The 18,531-nt window shown below is 36.3% G+C and overlaps 2 protein-coding genes, 1 long non-coding RNA gene and 1 pseudogene across 3 annotated transcripts in view; 2 read left to right on the top strand and 2 right to left on the bottom strand.

Annotated features, from left to right (window-relative positions):
• Positions 1-611: 611 nt before the first annotated feature.
• On the bottom strand, positions 612-2,440 carry LOC120135312 (aspartyl protease family protein At5g10770-like). The gene is made up of 2 exons (XM_039151597.1): positions 2,259-2,440; positions 612-2,024 (listed from the first exon to the last, which is right to left on the bottom strand). Exons 1-2 carry the CDS (start codon positions 2,398-2,400, stop codon positions 769-771), a joined length of 1,398 nt encoding a protein of 465 aa, XP_039007528.1. The 5' UTR covers positions 2,401-2,440; the 3' UTR covers positions 612-768.
• Positions 2,441-4,120: 1,680 nt separating this feature from the next.
• On the bottom strand, positions 4,121-5,496 carry LOC120135321 (protein ENHANCED DISEASE RESISTANCE 2-like). Its single transcript, XM_039151607.1, has one exon. The coding sequence runs from the start codon at positions 5,389-5,391 to the stop codon at positions 4,435-4,437; it is 957 nt and encodes a 318-aa protein (XP_039007538.1). The 5' UTR covers positions 5,392-5,496; the 3' UTR covers positions 4,121-4,434.
• An 882-nt stretch (positions 5,497-6,378) lies between these two features.
• LOC120135357 lies at positions 6,379-16,030 on the top strand (annotated as a pseudogene).
• Positions 16,031-16,378: 348 nt separating this feature from the next.
• Positions 16,379-18,531, top strand: part of LOC120135389 — a 29,939-nt gene continuing 27,786 nt past the window's right edge. Inside the window, exons 1-2 of the long non-coding RNA XR_005517250.1 lie at positions 16,379-16,447; positions 16,695-16,936. This is a non-coding gene — a long non-coding RNA (uncharacterized LOC120135389). The remainder of the gene's footprint in view (positions 16,448-16,694; positions 16,937-18,531) is intronic.

Genomic DNA, 18,531 nt, shown 5'->3' with positions numbered 1-18,531 from the left:
ATTCTGAGCAGATGCCCATCAAACTTGAGACATGCATGCCATTAGCTTTCCAGGTAACTGCTGTTTGGTCCAAAATTTCAACATGTAGTACCATCTTAGGTATTTCCGGATTAGCATGCCGCTTTAAGTTATAGCAGGAATCTAATAGTTCATGGGGAGGAGCACAAAACTGTGGGGTATTCCGTCATCCATCCTCGAAACTCTGAGCGCAGCACCGAATAGACCGAGGAAGGTAGACGAGTAATGATAGTTCCTGAATCTAAAATGCTTCATGGGAGGGAATACCGACTCTTTTCTGCTTTGTTGTTATGGCAATAAGAGTTGAAACGATAAAAGCTGGTGGGTTCATCACTTGGTTTACTTAGAAGCGGATCAAAATCTAGCTTGAAGTGGCAGCTGTTTAATTAATTAATTATTAGTGTACTTATTTTTTTAGGTACAAACTATTTTTACATCACTGTCTAGTCAAACTTTTTAATTTCAAACTACACATCAACAAAGTTAACAGATTCCAGTACAGTTAAATTTTTAATACTCCATTAAAAAACACAATCTTTTGAAATATGCTCGAAACTAATACATACAGTGCAGAAATCCAGTATCCTCTTGTACATGAACAAGATTCTGATATGATATTTGGATTGCCGCTGAAAACGCCATAAAAGCACCACAAAAGAAAGATACACCAACTCAGAAAATAACCAGTGAACCAAACCCAAAAGAAATAGTAATAAAAACAAGACACCCAGTCAGAAAATAACCATCGACTTATAGGCAACTACCGGGTCCAATTTCCACCCTCTGATCTGGGATGTTATAGAGTATGTTCAGATTCTGTTGTTGATGATTACCAATGATCGTGAGATCATCCTCATTCTCTTTTTCAGCAAACGCCAAGCAAACTTGAGACCTTCCATTGCCTTTCGAGGTAACTGCTGCTTGATCCAAACTTACATCCAAATTTTCAAAATGCAGTACCATAGGTATTTCTGGATCATTATATCCCTCCAGGTTGTAGCACGTATCCAATGAATGATCCGGAAGTGCACTCGGGTATCCCGACATCAATCTTTGGAATTCGGTGCGCAATGCCGAATAGACCGAAGAAGGTAGACGGGTAATGACGGTTCCCGAATCTATAATGGCTCTCGGGGATGATCCATCCGAAGAAATCTCCACTCTTGTCTGGCCTATTGTTATGGCAATAAGATTTACAAAATAAAGGCTGGGGTCAGAGCCTGTTAGAAGCGGTGTGTAAGAACCGGAAAACGGGCACTTCTCATGAGCTTTGTCACCAAAATAAACATATCCCATTGATTTATCAGAAGTGGGAAGACAATGACAAAATACATTGTCAAACATGGATGTAAGAGAATAGCTACCAAAGTCAACGCTAGCGCTGCCCAGGCCTAAGCCTAGTATCCCATCTGCTTTTCCGAAATCCCCGGCTTGCTCATCGGAACAAAGGAAAACAAATCCAGGAATCTCATCCTCGTGCTCTATGGAAACCGTATCGGCCACAAAAAATCCAATTGCGTAGGAATGGTCCAAATAGGGTTGAGTATAAGTACACAACGGATAACACGGAGCATTTGAGGAAGTTGAGGAAGAAGAAGGATAATACAGCGACTCGTTGTGTTGTTGTGGACAAGAAGACCCTGTACAACGTTGGCACCGTACCCAGGTTATGTAACTGCCAGTGTCCAAAGCCAAATTAAAGTATTTTGCGGGTGTGCCAAAACCAACTTCCACCAAATAATTGGCAGCACCTATTGAATCATTTAGAAGATCAAGTTCCGTCACCGCTTCCTCTTTGCCTTTCTTTTTTCCACCGCCTGTACGCCTTCTCCCTCTCCCTTTCTTTTTCCCGCCACCTGTACGCCTTTTGTGTGACCTAGAATTCAAAACATGAACCCTGTGTTCATCTTGGACCAGGATCTGACTTGAAGTGGCTGCTGTTCTGTTCAGGCCGAATGGTGAGCAGGGTCCATATTTATGGACTACCCGCAAACCAGTCTCAGGACCTAAAGAAAAGGGGACGTTATTCTATATATGCTAATATAATAATCTTAATGCTCAAAGATGAATAGTAAAGATGAACATCGATAATATTTATATTTTATATTTGAGATGAAGTTATAAAATTTTGAGATCGAAAATAAATTATGAGAATAAAATACAAAAAATGTATAAAATGTATGAGCATTTTAAGTTTTTATGGGGCGATTGTCCCATCCACCGAGAGTAGGGTAAATTACCTGAGCAGATGGATGGAATAGTGTGTGACTTGCTTTTTTCCGCCACAATAGCACCATAACCAAATGGCTTATTAAAAGAGGAAAAAAGGATATAGCAGAAGAAAATATGAGCGATGGCCATCAACGCAGAGGAACCATTCATATTTCTTATGACTGCACCTCTATTTGCGTGAGTACAATAATATCTTATTTTACTAACAGGTATTTATAGAATGAGAGATCAAATGAAATCTCCACCAGACCAAAAGATTCAAAAAAAATGGGACAACTACTTAAAAGCACGCGGAAGACTTTGAGGCCCAAAAGATCCAAGTTTTGGTGTAGAAGAAAAAACAATCAATCTCTTTACAAGTCTCCTCTCGTCTTTGTTAATATTACACGGCCAAATCATGTCACAATTCAATTCAAAAAAATTTGTTGTACGTTATATTTCAGCCACTCGAACATTGTTAATATACTGTGACCGTCTTGTCCTTTGATTCTGCCCCTTGAACCACGTCTAGCTGAAATGGACCTGACGTTCCATTATCAATTTGTTGCTTGATTTTTCCGAACCCAAACACTAAGGTAGACCACCACTGAGAATTGACTAAAGGAATTTTACAACATGAGTAAGCTGCACGTCAAGAACTGCTCTCGTACTTAATATTATAATTAATTATTCCAGGTTAGTTTTATACTTTCCTTCCCTCTGTTAATGGGGAATTCAACGTATATTTTTTTGATTGCAAAATTATCATGGAGGATTAAAATGGAAATTTTTAAAGGTTAATGGTTTAAATATTTTTTTAAATTCAATAATATTGGTATAGTTTACCAAGGAAAATGAACTCTATATTTGATTGGCAATAGGGTGTGTTTTTTTACACAATGAATACAGAGAAGGAAGCAAAGGAGCTAAGTGAAGAGATATTTATTTGTAAGATATCAAAATATTTATCTTTTTTTATCTCGAAGATGACAAATTAAAAATTATATAAATAAATTTTATTTTCTTATTTTAAAATCATATCAGTTATGATATTTAATATCATAAATTTATTGACATTTTATGTTCGATGTTATGAGAACAATGGTGGTTGACAAAAATCTTATCCGGAGAGGTCTTTGAATACTTGGATTACCCAAAAAATATAAATATTGCGCTATTTTCAAAATCGTATATGTTTAGAGTTTGCACGATTACTTAAGTCACAAAGTCATACCGTTAAAGCATCATGATCGAACTCTCATTCATATAAAATTACCGAAAGATAAGTTTATTCGTATTCTTTGTCCAACGACCTTATTATGAATATTACTCTCGCAAGATATTTATGATCTTTTAAGTTTTATCTACCTGATTTAACCACTTTTATCTCAATATTATATTATAAATCATATGAAGAAAATGATTATTACACAAAATAGTAATTAAATCATTCATCCTATATGAATGATTACTAAACCTGCTTCATTTTCATAAGTTATTCTTTTAATCAATCTCTAGTTTCATATCTATAAATATAGTTATTATTTATGAGTTACATTCTTAACAAATTAACCATCCGCATATATTTTTAAGATGTATCAGTTCTTAATATATTAAAGCACATAAATAATATCTGCATAGTTTTTAATATATATGTTTTGAACATTATAAAAAAATTAATTTATTTTTTATTCAGTCCAACATGTAGATAACCAAAATATATATCTTTATTTATCAAGAGATTGTTATATCATTGGGAATTCCATTTAAGATGCAAAATTAGCAATGCGGGCAAGATTTGCACACTGTTAATGTGAGGAGAGCCGTCAGTATCTTCTCAATGCATGAGAGAAACAATGCCCCGGAATTCAATAACAATATGTAATCAGTGTTCAGTGAAGATTCAAATATTAATAACAGGAAAGAATTGTGTTAAAACATTTAAATCCAATCCATCCATGCTCCGTTTAAGAAACTGTAATTTTTTTTTTCCATCTACGAAAATCAGAGCCCATCTTATCATCTACAACCCATCAATCCCCTCCAAAGAGGGACCCGAATTCTCGTAACGTGAAAGGAAAGAAAGAACGAAGAAAATTTTATAATTAACCTCTGTCGCATCATTTGTCATTATCATCACCACCCCCGGATTTACGTACTCCGATTTCATTGCCTGTCGTTGTTTGAATCGACGGCGTTACTGCATTAACCTTCGTTGCATTTGCATAATTTGTCATCATCGTCGCCGTCATAGGATGCATGGTGATTAACCTTAGCGGATCCTATTGCACGGCCGGCCGCCGCTGTCTCAATCGGGGACGTACCTGAGTCAATCGCAGTCGCAGATGACATCTCCATCCTACAAACCCTAACCGCACCAATTAATTTTTCCGGCAACTCATCCTCGGCCTGTCCTTCCACCACAAATCCCATATCGATTATTACACTCGTCGCGTATCCCAATGCAAGGTGTAAAATCGTGCTGGCAATCGCCGAGCTGGCAATGTCAACATCGATTTCCAAGTAATTAGCTCCTCTATGATAATTACACGTCAAAGCTTTACCTATCAAGCACGCCGCATAGTTGCCCACCGTTCTTTTGACGACCCACGGTCCCTCAACAATCCGGTTAACCATCTTGAACCGTTGATTCTTGAAGGCATCGTCGGCATGAAGGAACCGATAAAATAACGTATTGGGAGGGATAGGATCCTCCGTGGCAAAATAAAAAACAGCGCTATAATTATCTTTACTTGGGACCTGGATATTGACTGCAAAAACGAAGGATTTCATAGATTCGCCTTCGGATTGAGCATTTTTAAGGGCTTGAGAAACACGGTTATCGGGACGGGAGAGTATGTTTTCGAGCTTGGAAGTGGACTTGAGCCAGTCCATACCGATGGGAGACAGTAAGTAATCGCCGGCGGGACATTTTTGACGTTTGGTCAAGTAGGTTTTAGAACGGAGAAAGAAGAGATCACCTGGAGGAGAGGCCCAACCGTTGGTTCCGTTTTCAAGGTCAACTTGTGGCAAGCCACCACCGCCGATAGACTCGGTCATCCAATCAGGAATCGACGTAGTATCATCCGTTGATCGGGATCTAGGGTATTCGATGTCGGATTCCTCGGCGGAGCCCTGGTGATTTTCGGTGGTCGGGCACATTATAATTTTCTTTTTTAATTTAAAGAAAGACGAAGAAAAAGAACTCTTCTTCTCGCCGTTCTTTCACCCGCCTTTTTAATAGGAAGACAAAGTTGAGGCAGAGATCAAAAAGGTTGTTTTTTTTATTTGTTATATTTTGGAGTAGAGTCGGTTGTAATATAAGGAGGGATGATGGGAGAGGCGTGATCAAAAGTTGAAGAGAAAGGGCCCCTGGATTTCTCCAAAAACTACGATAGTGCCACTTTATTTATTACGGGGGCAGGGCACCTCAGAGGCGGAAAATATTTTTTATTAATTAAAATAATCGGCGGTTCTCATTTTTATTATATGTTAAATTTAATTAGGTTAATATTTATGATGGTTATTAACGATATATAATTTTTTATAAAATAAATATGTTTATATTTTTAAAAGGTAAACATTCTTGGGATTTAATTTTAATTTTAATTACAAATTTATTTATTTTGGTATAATTGAGTATTTAAATTTTATTTGATACAATTAAATATTTTATATTTTTAAATATTCAATTGATATTAATTTATACTTATAATTTTAATATTATTTATTTAAATAAATAATATAAATTAAACACGAAAATTTTAAATTTAAACATATGTAATTTTAAAAAATATTGAACAGTTAATTACACAAAAATAAAATTTAAATATTTAATAATATCAGCTTGTCGCTAACCTTAATAACAAGTTAAAATATGTGTGAATAAAATATAATAATTTGCATGATTATAATATAGTTTTTAATAATTACTAATAAAATGAAATTTTAATTTAATAATTATTTATATAATTTTCCATAAAATAAAGTGTACTATTACTTTTCCTAAAAAATTAACTGTAACTCTATCATGTGGGCCTCGGGTGATAATCCAGCCGAATCTAAATCCATTATAATGAGAGTGGGCCGACCTCTCTTCGAGTCTAATCCATTTTTTATGTTGAAACCGGAGAATCTAGTGTCGGAAGCCAAAATTTCCCGCAGTCGGCAGCCATATTTGTTTCGCAAGCCAGCCCCGGATCACACGGTTCCTTCAATGATTCATTTTCACGAACGAATAGTGTTCACTGGTTAAAGCTTACTATGGGTGCCTGACCTATTTTCCACTTATTTATTTTGATTGACTCAATGAGGCATGCCTTCGCCACTCTCAACCTTCATCGCCGTCTCTTCACCGGTTAGCGGTGTTATTCTTTCTGTTATTCTTATTTTATCCACTATTCATTCCGTCTGCATCAGTATATACAATAATTTGATTTGAAGTCTCTTCCGAGCTTAATTTCAATTGATGTTAGTACTTAGTATTACAATGTACTTTGTTTCTAGGAAAAACATAATTATGAAGCTCCTATTATAGCATCAAGTTGGGCATTTTCGGAACTTCCCACTGTTCTGATATTTGGTTGGATCGTTATTGTTTCTAACTGGAGTAAAGAGGACATTTTACTCTGTTTATTTAGTTATATATTATTGCAATTTGTCTTTGCGACCTTACTGGGGTGTAATTTTTACGTTTACGTTAGTTCAACATTACCTGTTGCAGCAGTACACCATGATAGACCTGTTGGATCTATCTTGCGTCGTTCCATTTCTCTGCAAGTTCACATGGAAATTGGAACTTCAAGGACACCGGACACTAGGCACCCGTCATACTTGTTGCAACGAAATGTGTAAGTGCATGGATATTTACCACTTACTTTGATGCCTGGAATTGCATTCAGCAAGTGCTAATGATTAAATAAATTGGTGTTGTGAATGTGGAGCTTCTTTAGCGCTTTGGTGTAAGTCTTTTGTGCAGGTTTTTTGAGGGTTTTGTCAGTGTGCATGGGGAGAGGCCTTCTTCCGAGTATGCAAAGTTGAGGAAAGAATCACTGGAAAGTGAATTTGGGCATATAGTTGGAACACGGCTCAAAAAGTGTCTCTGCTGTCTATCGATTTGGTCCATTTTTGGCGTTGTATAGAGCAGTGATTGTTTCTTTTCATGTATTAAAGTTGACCCTTTGGCAATTCCTTTTTAGGGACATTAATAAGCGTGCTTCCAAGGTATAGTAAGAATTAGATTCTTAAACTTGTTTTGTTGAATAAATTGAATTGTTTCTGTTATTCATTGATGCATACATATGCACTATATATGGAGCATCTAAAATACTAGACCTAGGCATAGCCGCATAGTCTGGCAAACTTTATGCTACATGTTTTAAAAGTTGCAATTTCATGTTATTTTAAGAATAAGCCTGTTATCTTTTGGACAGTACAACCTTATTGCAACTCGTACAATTTCAGTTTCGGGAGACACTAATTCGCTTGGGTCCTTTTTATGTTAAGGCAAGCTACTTTATCTTTGCTTTATCATTTTCTGAATAACTTTTATTAGGTTGTTTATTGGGCTTTGTTTGTTCTAGACTTCTAGCTTCACTTTACCAGAGTTTGCAAAATGTAGCAAACCTGACTGTTCAATACTGCCCTTTTGTGAAGTTGAAACCAATTGCATGAAATTTTCAATATGAATCTGACCTCTGAATATTGATGTCAACTTCTTTTTGCATTTTACTACTGGAAGAAGAAATAAGTAGCAAAGAAACAAAGTCTTACCCATTTTATATCTTAATCCTCCCGGGTAGAACTTAAAATATTGGCCTACTTTTATTTGGGTATACAGCTTGGGCAGGCTCTGAGCACTAGACCAGATATATTGCACCTGTTTATTGCCAAGAACTTGCTAAGTTACAGGTACACAACCATCTCTGCTCCTATAATTAGGACTCATATCGAGATCTGTTACTTATTGACATTGGCATTGATCTTCGTTCTTTTGTTAATGCCAGGATCAGATTCCCCCATTTCCCACCCATGTCGCAATAAAATCTATTGAAAATGAACTGGGTACCCCAATTTCAGAAATATTTGCTGATATAAGCCCTGAACCTATTGCAGCTGCATCTATAGGACAGGTGTATAAAGGTCAGACAACCATTTCCGAAAACGGAAAACAATATATTTTGCTTAGCTTTCCATCATATCATTTTCTCATGTCAAAAGCATTACAGCTTTCTAATAGCGCTTTTTTCAGTACAACACTTTTGAGAATTGTAAAGTTGAATGTTTGCTTCATTGCTTTAAGTCTTGCAGCTCACCTTCTTTCTGGAGAACTTGTAGCTGTTAAAGTACAGAGGCCTGGTATGTCACTCTTGTTGACCCTTGATGCATTGTTATTCCATATGATCGGTGGTCAATTAAAGCGATTTGCAAAAGCCCGGAAAGATTTGTTAGTTGCTGTAAATGAAGTGGTGAGTTCTCCATGTTGAGTGCGTAGATGTTCCAATAATGTGTACGTTTATTTTATAATCAGTTATTATATGCCTTTGTAAATAATATGCACAGGTTTTGATCTTCGCAATAGAGGTGCCTAGCATCTGGATTTTATGACTTGCTATTTTGTGTACAATGCAGCTCATTATTCATTTTCATATTGTTTCTGTATAGTACCTGCATTTGCACTATCATCTTTTCATTAATGAAATTGTACATGCTTATGGACATCTTCAGGTCTCTCTTAAATGAACAGGTAAGACACATGTTTGATGAAATCGATTACATCTTGGAGGCAAGAAATGCTGAACGCTTTGCCTCTCTTTATGGTGACTGTCCTAGTAAGTATTATATAGTTGTGTGTGGACCCTAGGGTTCATGTTAAGTAATTTTAAAGTGATCAAATGATATGGAATATATTGAATTGTTTAGGCTTCTTCAAGAGTAGAACTATTAAAGGGGTTAACTTGTGACTCTTGTCCTGGCATCATCTTTTGTGTGTCATTGGTTGTTTTAATCTGATTTAGTATTCCGAGGAGTCAACTTCACAGCTTCACTTTAAAGGAAGGAAAAGTTTTTAAGGGTAGATGTTGGGATTATAGTGAAAAAATGTTATATGATATTGCGTGAAACTGTTCCCACAGCATGCTTTTGTATTTGATCCCGTTAGTATAACCTTTTGTTGCACTTTGTCCTAATGATTTATAAGTGGTTATTTATATCTATACAAATTCCTTATGAGTACAGGCCATGGTCAAATTTTTGATCAAAAATGATAAAGATGGGACTGCCAACAAAACCAAAATTGCGAAGGGAATAAAAATGTCTAAAATATATTGGGACCTGACACGAAAAGCTGTGCTTACAATGGAATGGGTAGATGGAATTAAGCTTACGGATGAAACTTCCCTGAAGGAGGCTTGGCTGAACAAAAGGGAACTGATTGACGAGGTTTAATTCGTTGTTTTGTTTGAGCTTTTGGCCATTCAGTAATTAGTTTTGCTCCTAATGTATGGTCTAACTGTGTATAACCTGACTTTACCCACCTGTTTATGGGATGTTGGGGAAGTATACTGCCCTTTGAGACAATTGCTTGAGGTTGGGTTTTTCCATGCTGATCCACATCCAGGAAACCTTTTTGCTACAAGTAGTGGCTCCCTTGCATATTTAGACTTTGAGATGATGGGGGATATCCCTCACCATTACCGTGTAGGACTTATTCAAGTGGTAAGAGACTAAGAGCCATTCTATTGATAATTATACCAGGTTGCTGCTTTAAATATCATCATGGTAGTCATGACAGGTCCTCTATGCATGCAGTTAGTTTTTCATGATATGATGGTCTGGATAAATTAAGATTACATTCAACATTGAAAAGCAACTAGGGCATAAGCTTGCATGAAGCTAAATAATATCTCTGAACTGGAGTTTCATCTTTTTCCTCAACTAGTGCTTGCATCGCATGTGCAAGTTTATAGTGGTATTTTATTCATGTTGATGTGATAAAAATAATGGAGCAAATAAAGCAATAGTTATTAACCTAGGTTCTAGCCTCTAAGTAGTCTTTACCTGGTTAGTGGTTACTATTTCATGCACATACCATAAGCCTCCTTTTGCATAATTAATTCTGGGAGCTTGTTTTATTATTTTGTAATCTTCGTTTTGCATCTTTTCTAGTTTTAGCATGTGTGTTATTTTAGAGATAAAGAATGTTGATGTTGAGTTTTGCTGGTTATTTCCATGAGGTTGTGTTCCTCTTGATAAGTTCTTGCTTCTCTCAGCTTGTGCACTTTGTTAACCGTGACTCTCTGGGATTGGCAAATGACTTTCTTTCTTTGGGATTTATTCCTGAAGGAGTTGATATACAATCTGTGGCAGATACTTTACAGATGTCGTTCGACAAGGGTACTCGACAATCTCAAGACTTCCAGGTTTTTGTTTGTAGTCCCCTTACCTCATTATTGAGATTCATCTATTGGCAACTATATATAATAAGCACTACAAAACTGAACAGATTTGACAAAAATGATTCTGATATTTCTCTAACAGCAGATTACATCTTTTAAAGTAAGAATTAGTGCAAAAAATAGGAAAGAATCCCTAAAAATTAGGAACTACAATTAGAGACATATTTACACTAAGTTAACTCCTAAAAATAAAGAAGAAGATTCAGTCCCTTAATTCTAGGATTTCCAACACTCCCCCTCAAGCTGGTGTGTATATATTTATCAATCCCAGCTTGCCAATAAAATCTTCAGACACATTCTTACTCAGACTTTTAGTTAGCAAGTCTGCAACTTGTTGCTTAGTAGGAAGATAGGTGATACAAACTTCTCCTGAATTTACCTTCTCTCTGATGAAATGACGATCAGCCGTTCTTTATTGAGATGTGACATGAACTTGGTGTGCTCCAAGCCTTCACCCCAGTCCACTTCATAGTACATATCGAGTTCCTGCCATAAGACTTTTAAGTAGTTGTTGTACTTTTAATTTTAACTTGATTTCAAAAACTTGAGAAGCATTTCCTAGATCAGAATAGTTCTCCTTGACTGCATCCCACATTTCTTTTGCAGTCTTGAACAAGGGGTAGGTTCGGTTTATGTGACTCTCCATGGAGTTGATCAGCCAGACCATGACAATAGAATTATTGAGTTCCCACGTAGCATATGTAGGATCAGTAAGGTGAGGACGTGGAATTTCTCCACTGATATATCCTAGTTTCCCACGACCTTGAATCACCATGAGTACCGATTGGGACCACTGTAAAAAATTCTTCCCATCTAATCGATGATTAGTGATTGTGAGGGACGAATTAACATTACTATGAGATAGTGCTTGGTTGACATTCTGAGTTACTTGTGAAGTCTCGGAATCAGAAATATTTCCAGTGTTTGCCGTGATAGAAAAACAAGACACGAGAGAAAAATAAAGAAGTAGAATGGATCAGAAATATCCCTACAACTCTGATACCATGAACAAATTTGAGAAAAATGATTCTGATATTTCTCTAACAGCATATTACATCTTTTAAAGTAAGAATTAGTGTAAAAAATAGGAAAGAATTCCTAAAAATTAAGAAAGAATCCCTAAAAATTAGGAACTACAATTAGAGACATATTTACACTAAGTTAATTCCTAAAACTAAGGAAGAAGATTCAGTCCCTTAATTCTAGGATTTCCAACAAAAACACCACTCTCTTGTAGATTGAGTAGCTCTAAAGTTTGTGCATTATGATTGTTATTATTTGGATAATTAAGATGGTTCTTGATTTCTTTTCACAAGTAAAATGATGATATTTGAAAGTTATAGGGAAATATTTACATGAAAGATGATAAGATGCCTTCTTAAACATAATTACCTTGTCGTGTTGCATGATAATAGGAAGTGCCCATCTGCAGTGTTTTAAGATGAAGCCAAAATAGCATTTTCTACATTTAAGCTATTGGGTTGCAAAGTGAGATTTATTTACGGCCTCTTTAATATCCATGTGTATTATCGTTTGTTTGAATCTCAAAAGTTTGCATGAAGCTCCCACAAGACCCTTTTTTTCCACTCTGCCAGTCACTTGTCTGGTCCATGTTGTAGTTTCTGTCTTTACTATTTTAAAAGTAAAAGCATGACACCTGTAATTTCTTCTTGTTTCTTTGGATTACAGATTATAATGAACCAGTTGTATGATGTCATGTATGATTTTAACTTCTCTCTCCCCCCGGGCTATGCTTTAGTGGTAAGAGCTCTTGGTTCACTAGAAGGAACAGCAAAAGTTCTTGATCCTGATCTCAAAGTAGTTGAAAGTGCATACCCTTTTGTGATTGGGAGGCTTTTGGCCGATCCAAATCCTGATATGAGAAAATTTTTAAGGGAACTTCTCATCTGTAATAATGGATCCATTAGATGGAACCGCCTGGAGCGCTTGGTAGGCCTTCTCTCTTTGTTTTACAAATGCAGACTAGTCCATATTTACTATGAAATTGTATCTTCTAGTAATATATAAAGACGATTGTCCATTTTAGTTCACAATCTGTCTTCATACCATTAATGACCGGGGCTCATCTCATGTCAGGTAGCAGCCATATCAGAACAGGCATCTGAATCGTCTGAGGAGCCTCCAAAGTCAGAGGACAAAGGTTTGCATCCCTTGGGATGGAAGTCATTTGATATGCGTGCCGTTGTTGCAGCCACAGAAGATCTCATGCATTTCATTCTATCTGAAAAGGGTCAACTAGTTCGTGTCTTCCTCCTGCGGGATATAATTAGAGCAGCAGATATATTCCTACAGGATGAAGTTGAGTTGTAGAGTAGATGCTGAAAATAAAGAAAGGAAAACAACAAAACAAGAGGTTTGTGATGTCTTCGTGATTAAAATCCCGTACACTGAATTAACTTGAAACGATTTGCCTTGAGGTTTGTTTTAATACGTGTTTGGTTTGCCGTAATATTGCAGGACCATGCAATTCTGACAAGAGTCGTAAATGGGTTTGGGTCACTGCGTGCAGCGGTGAAGCTAGCCCCAGAGGTTTGGACCCCAATGTTCATCCGCATAGCATTGAACCCTCAAACCCATAGCTTTTTGCAGACATGATATCAGCCTTGATGATGCGGTTCAACAACAAAGTTTCGGAGATTTTCTGGGTCTGTATATCTTCACAAATACACAAATGGGCAAAAGCCCAAAGATCTCATAATCCATAGTGATAACACACATGGTTTTTAGAATCGGACCGGTTAGTAATCCGGCCATGCTACCGGTTCACTGATTTAACCGGTCGAACCGGTCCGACTGGTCGGAAGAATCAGATGACGTCATAATTATTTAAAAAATTAAATAAAAATACCAAAAATATTTAATAAAAAATAATTTTTTATATCACAAGTCATATTCAAATCAAGTCATAACATATATAAGTTAAAAATCATAAAATCAAGTGAAATAAAATGATTTAAATTAGTTACAACATAATATTTAAGGTAAAACATATTAAATAATAAATATAATTATATAATTATAATTAAAAAATAAATTTGGGGTTAAAAAAAGAGAAAATAACCTCAGTGACCAAAAATCCCAGATAATATACGATTTTGACCAACAAAATCGCAATGCGATCTCTAATTCGCATTGCGATCTCCACTATCGCAAATTCGCGTTGCATTTTGTGTTGCGATAGTTGAAAATCGCGTTGCGATTTTCCATTTCGTGTTGCGATAGTTGAAAATTTCGTTGCGATTTTTCATTTCGCGTTGCGATAGTTGAAAATCGCGTTGCGATTTTCCATTTCGCGTTGCGATAGTCTACAGTCGCGTTGCGATTTTCCATTTCGCGTTGCGATAGTTGAAATTCGCGTTGTGATTTTCCATTTCGCGTTGCGATAGTCTACAGTTGTCGTTGCGATAGTATACAGTTGTCGTTGCGATTTTCCAAATTCGTTGTGATAGTTAAAAAAAGATTTTGTTTCTTAAGAATTTTCTCTAAAAAGATAGTAGCCGCGCGAACGTGTCGAAGACACGTATTACCATTACCATTACCACGACCACGACCACGACCACGACCCGACCCGACCCGACCCGAGACGGACGGCGGCGGCGGCGCGCGAGAGTCCCCCTTGTTCTCTATCACTCAACAAGGAAGTGGGAAAGCCAAGCCTTAAATACCATTCCCAATAGTGTTTCCAATACTATATGGGATTTGAGCATTACCAACACTTGTTCCCAATACTATGTGGGATTGAGCCTTAAATAGTGATATTATTTTTGAATGTTTTGCTTAAAATTGCAATAATCGCGATTGATTGTAGATTGACTTTTAATTATGACATATTTAATCGTATAATACTAATGTAATTGGTTGTTGATTCAGTTGTTTTAAGGTGCATGATTGTTAATTGTTTCCTGAATAATCACAATGTATTGGAAACAAGTGTTGGTAATGCTCAATCCCACATTGTATTGGAAACACTATTGAGAATGATATTTAAGGCTTGGCTTTCCCACTTCCTTGTTGAGTGATAGAGAACAAGGGGGACTCTCGCGCACCGCCGCCGTCCGTCTCGTCTCGGGTCGGGTCGGGTCGGGTCGTGGTCGTGGTCGTGGTCGTGGTCGTGGTAATACGTGTCTTCGACACGTCCGCGCGTATACTATCTTTTTAGAGAAAATTCTTAAGAAACAAAATCTTTTTTTTTCAACGAATTTGGAAAATCGCAACGACAACTGTAGACTATCGCAACGCGAAATGGAAAATCGCAACGCGATTTTCAACTATCGCAACGCGAAATGCAACGCGAATTTCACCTATCGCAACGCGAAATGCAACGCGAATTTGCGATGATGGAGATCGCGTTGCAATTTCAACTATCGCAACGCGAAATGGAAAATCGCAATGCGATCTCCAACTATTGCAACGCGAAATGGAAAAACGCAACGCGATTTTCAACTATCGCAATGCGAAATGCAACGTGAATTTGCGATAGTGGAGATCGCAATACGAATTAGAGATCGCATTGCGATTTTGTTGGTCATTTTCGCAAATCCAAAAAAAGTTGGTCAAAATCGTATATTATCTAAGATTTTTGGTCACTGAGGTTATTTTCTCTTAAAAAAATTATAACAAAATGATATTGTTTGGTTTAATTTTTTTTTTAAAAAAAAGCAATCTCACATGGATATGAAATATAAAAGAGCATCCCAAAAGTCTAAGGAGTAAAAATATGAGAACAAAATAATCTCACATGACTAAGAAACATAAAAGAGCATCCCAACTAACTTCTATAAATAATAGAGGTAATTTGTTATTCAAAATCATGGAGCATTTTGGTGAGCATTGAGTGAATTATTTTTTCACTTCAATCAAACTCGAATTTTATGCTTCAATAGAGCTTCTAAATTTTTTTTGAGTTCAAGCCTTTTCGAGTTCAAGTTTTAATATTATATTTCGAGATCGAGTTGAACTTGATAATTTTTAGCTCGCGAGTTTAAGTCAAGTTAAGCTTTTAAAGTTTTCAAGTTCGAGTCGAGCTCAGCAATACTCGAGTTCGACTTGGCTCGTTTAACAAATGACATCGTATGGTTTAATTTTTTTTTAAAAAAAAAACAAAATTGACAGTTTTTTTTCGGTTGTTCTCATTTTTTTTCTGATTTTTAGCCGGTCCGGTTCGAACGGTTCAGTGGTTCCGACCGGTTCACTAGTAGCGGTTCAACCGGTGTAGATTGAATCGGACTAGGTAACGATTTTTTGTTAAACCGGTTGAATCGACCGATCCGATCTGATTTTCAAAACACTGATAATACATCCATTAGCAACAGGACAGAGAGTGATGAATTCTGAGAGTAGGTTGGTATTCCAATTTATTTTAATTAAATTAGGCGTCCGCTGTATTGCTTCCATTTGGCAACTGATGCCATCTTCCTTCCGGGTCGGGATAATGTAATTAATTTTGTAGAGAAAAGAAGTGGGTATAAGATAATGTATTCTCAGTCTCATTTAATCCAGCATATATTTTGTTTTAATACGTATTTATTGATCGAAGACGTTCAATCATGTGCGCACCACCTGTATGCTTCAACGTTCAATCACCTTATATAAAACCACGTGGGTTGACTTAGTCTTTGCCTTCAATTATTACTAACGGTTTTGCAACGAAGAACAAACCAACCAAAATCCAACTGAGAATCAAACAGAAACGGAAACAAAATCATTTCATCACTCTAAAACCGTCTGCTAATCTCCCATTTGTAAGTCTCGTCTTTTTCTTCCCTATAAAAACGCTTTGTATGAACTTTCCTTTGCATTTCCCTCTCTCTCTCTCTGTCTCTCTTCGTTTACAGTTGTTAGTATGTATGGCATTTCATTTCTCCTTCTTCGAGCATTATTTTTAAATTAGACTTTTATTTATTGCATTGGATAATGGATATGTTCGCCTTCAGTTAATATTCCAATTTTGGTTTTAAGTTGGCTCTGGAAATTTTGATTTCTTTGTAGGTTAAAATTTTTGTTGGCTTAATTTTAGTATGGTCCTCCAAGCCTGAAGAGTGGTTTTATCCTTGTCTTTCATCTGCTAAAATATCTATCCTCGGATAGAAATGTTTTTGCTATTCCCTGATTTGGATACAAGGCGGCAAAATCTTAATAAACTCCAGCCATAATATGGGATATCTGTATTCGGTTTTGCAATCTTCAAGCCAGGTTCACGAATATCGACTTTTCTGTGGCGGAGGCCTTAGGTTGCTGTTTTTTCTTCTGTCATTACTATCTAAAATTTTGTTGGATTGATGCTCTTCTTTGCTTTGCAAATTCCATATGGTTCAACATCATGTTTACCTTTTTGTTCTGGTTTGCACTTTGCATGTCTTTCTAGTGTTCACTCATTTATTCTGAACTCCTTTTTTGTTATTTGTTTTTTTAATGAATTTTTGAATATCCGTTCATAATTGAATATTGAAACATATCCTTTAAGTTTTACAGTTATTGATAGTGTTACTCTTCAATAAAACGCCATGTAGACAAAGTTCCCTGTTTATTTGGATAGTTCGCTATAGGTAAATCTCCGAATGCATCTCAATTGGAGTTTTTATTTAGACTCCAACAATCTTTCTTCAAGTGACCATTCTTTCCACAGTTGTAGCACTTTAAATTCTTCTTGCTTTTCGACTTCGATCTACCATGTTTGTGACTGCTGCTTTGGCCACGTTCTGTTGATCTCCCTCTCATCGTTGTCAACGCTTCTACTTGTTGCAGATTTACTTGTCCGTCTTCCTTGCTCTTGCACCGATTTTCTTCTTGTAGAATAGCAGCTGCAACGTCATCGAAGACTAGACTGGTGACATTATTGTTTGTCAAGTTGATGATGAGTTGATCATACGAATTCGGTAGACTTTTGAAGTAGAAGTTCAGCACGTTCTTGTTCTCCTATTTTACAGCTTAAGGATGTAAGCTGAGAAAATAAAGTGTTAACTGTATTTAAGTGCTCCGTCACTGAAGTAGATTTTGGCATCCGGAGAGTGTACAATTTCCTCTTAAGGAAAATTTTATTGTGCAACGATGTGACCTCGTACAATTTGGTGAGATGATCTCATATCTCCTTAGTTGTCTTCTTCTCCTCGATACTTGACAATATTTCATCTGCTAATGCCAGATGAAAGTTTGCCATAGCATTCTCGTCCATTTCGATCCATTTGTTGTCACCTGTGAAATCTACCGGCCTTTCACTGATAGTTGCTAGACAACTGTCTTTCCTCAGGATTACATTTATCTTCAATTTCCACAATGAGAAATTTCTGCCATTGAATTTTTCAATATCAAATTTCGTTGTCATAGCTTCTATTACGGATAGCTCCCACTATTTCACTATCGTGAATAGTTCTCTGGAACTTTCAAAGAATGGGTAATAACTTCTTACTTTCTTATGTTGGAGGATCCACCTTTTGGTGGCAACCACAAAGACAATAAGCAGATATTACACACTCAAATCTGGCTCTGATACCAATTGTTGAAGAAGATAGCTATCGGATAGAGCAAAATCGCAACAAATAATTTGAGAAAATAAAAATGAAGATAAAATAGACACAAAATTTACGTGGAAAACTCCTAAATAATATAAGGTAAAAACCACGGGCAACGGTAGAAGAATTTCACTATGAGAAAACATAAATTACAACTTCTCTCGATCTATCAAGGAGAAAACAATGATAATTCTCTCTTGATAAAAAAAAGAAAACAACTCTCAAGAAACTCTCTAAATTCTCTCTAGTATTGGAAGAAAGCTAGAATGCTTTGGGATGATTTTAAAGTTAAATGAGCCAGAGTATTTATAGTTGAA

The sequence above is a fragment of the Hibiscus syriacus genome, unplaced genomic scaffold (assembly GCF_006381635.1).
Source record: "Hibiscus syriacus cultivar Baekdansim isolate YM2019G1 unplaced genomic scaffold, ASM638163v2 tig00001825_pilon, whole genome shotgun sequence".
NCBI classification, from domain to species: domain Eukaryota; kingdom Viridiplantae; phylum Streptophyta; class Magnoliopsida; order Malvales; family Malvaceae; genus Hibiscus; species Hibiscus syriacus.
The sequence above is the reverse complement of the archived record's forward strand: the minus strand, read 5'-3'. Positions and strand labels throughout refer to the sequence as shown.

Coding starts and splice junctions, on each gene's coding strand:
- LOC120135312 (XM_039151597.1), bottom strand. CDS start 2,400: ATGAATGGTTCCTCTGCGTTGATGGCCATCGCTCATATTTTCTTCTGC. Junction 2,025..2,258: donor TATTCCATCCATCTGCTCAG/GTAATTTACCCT, acceptor CCTTTTCTTTAG/GTCCTGAGACTGGTTTGCGG.
- LOC120135321 (XM_039151607.1), bottom strand. CDS start 5,391: ATGTGCCCGACCACCGAAAATCACCAGGGCTCCGCCGAGGAATCCGAC.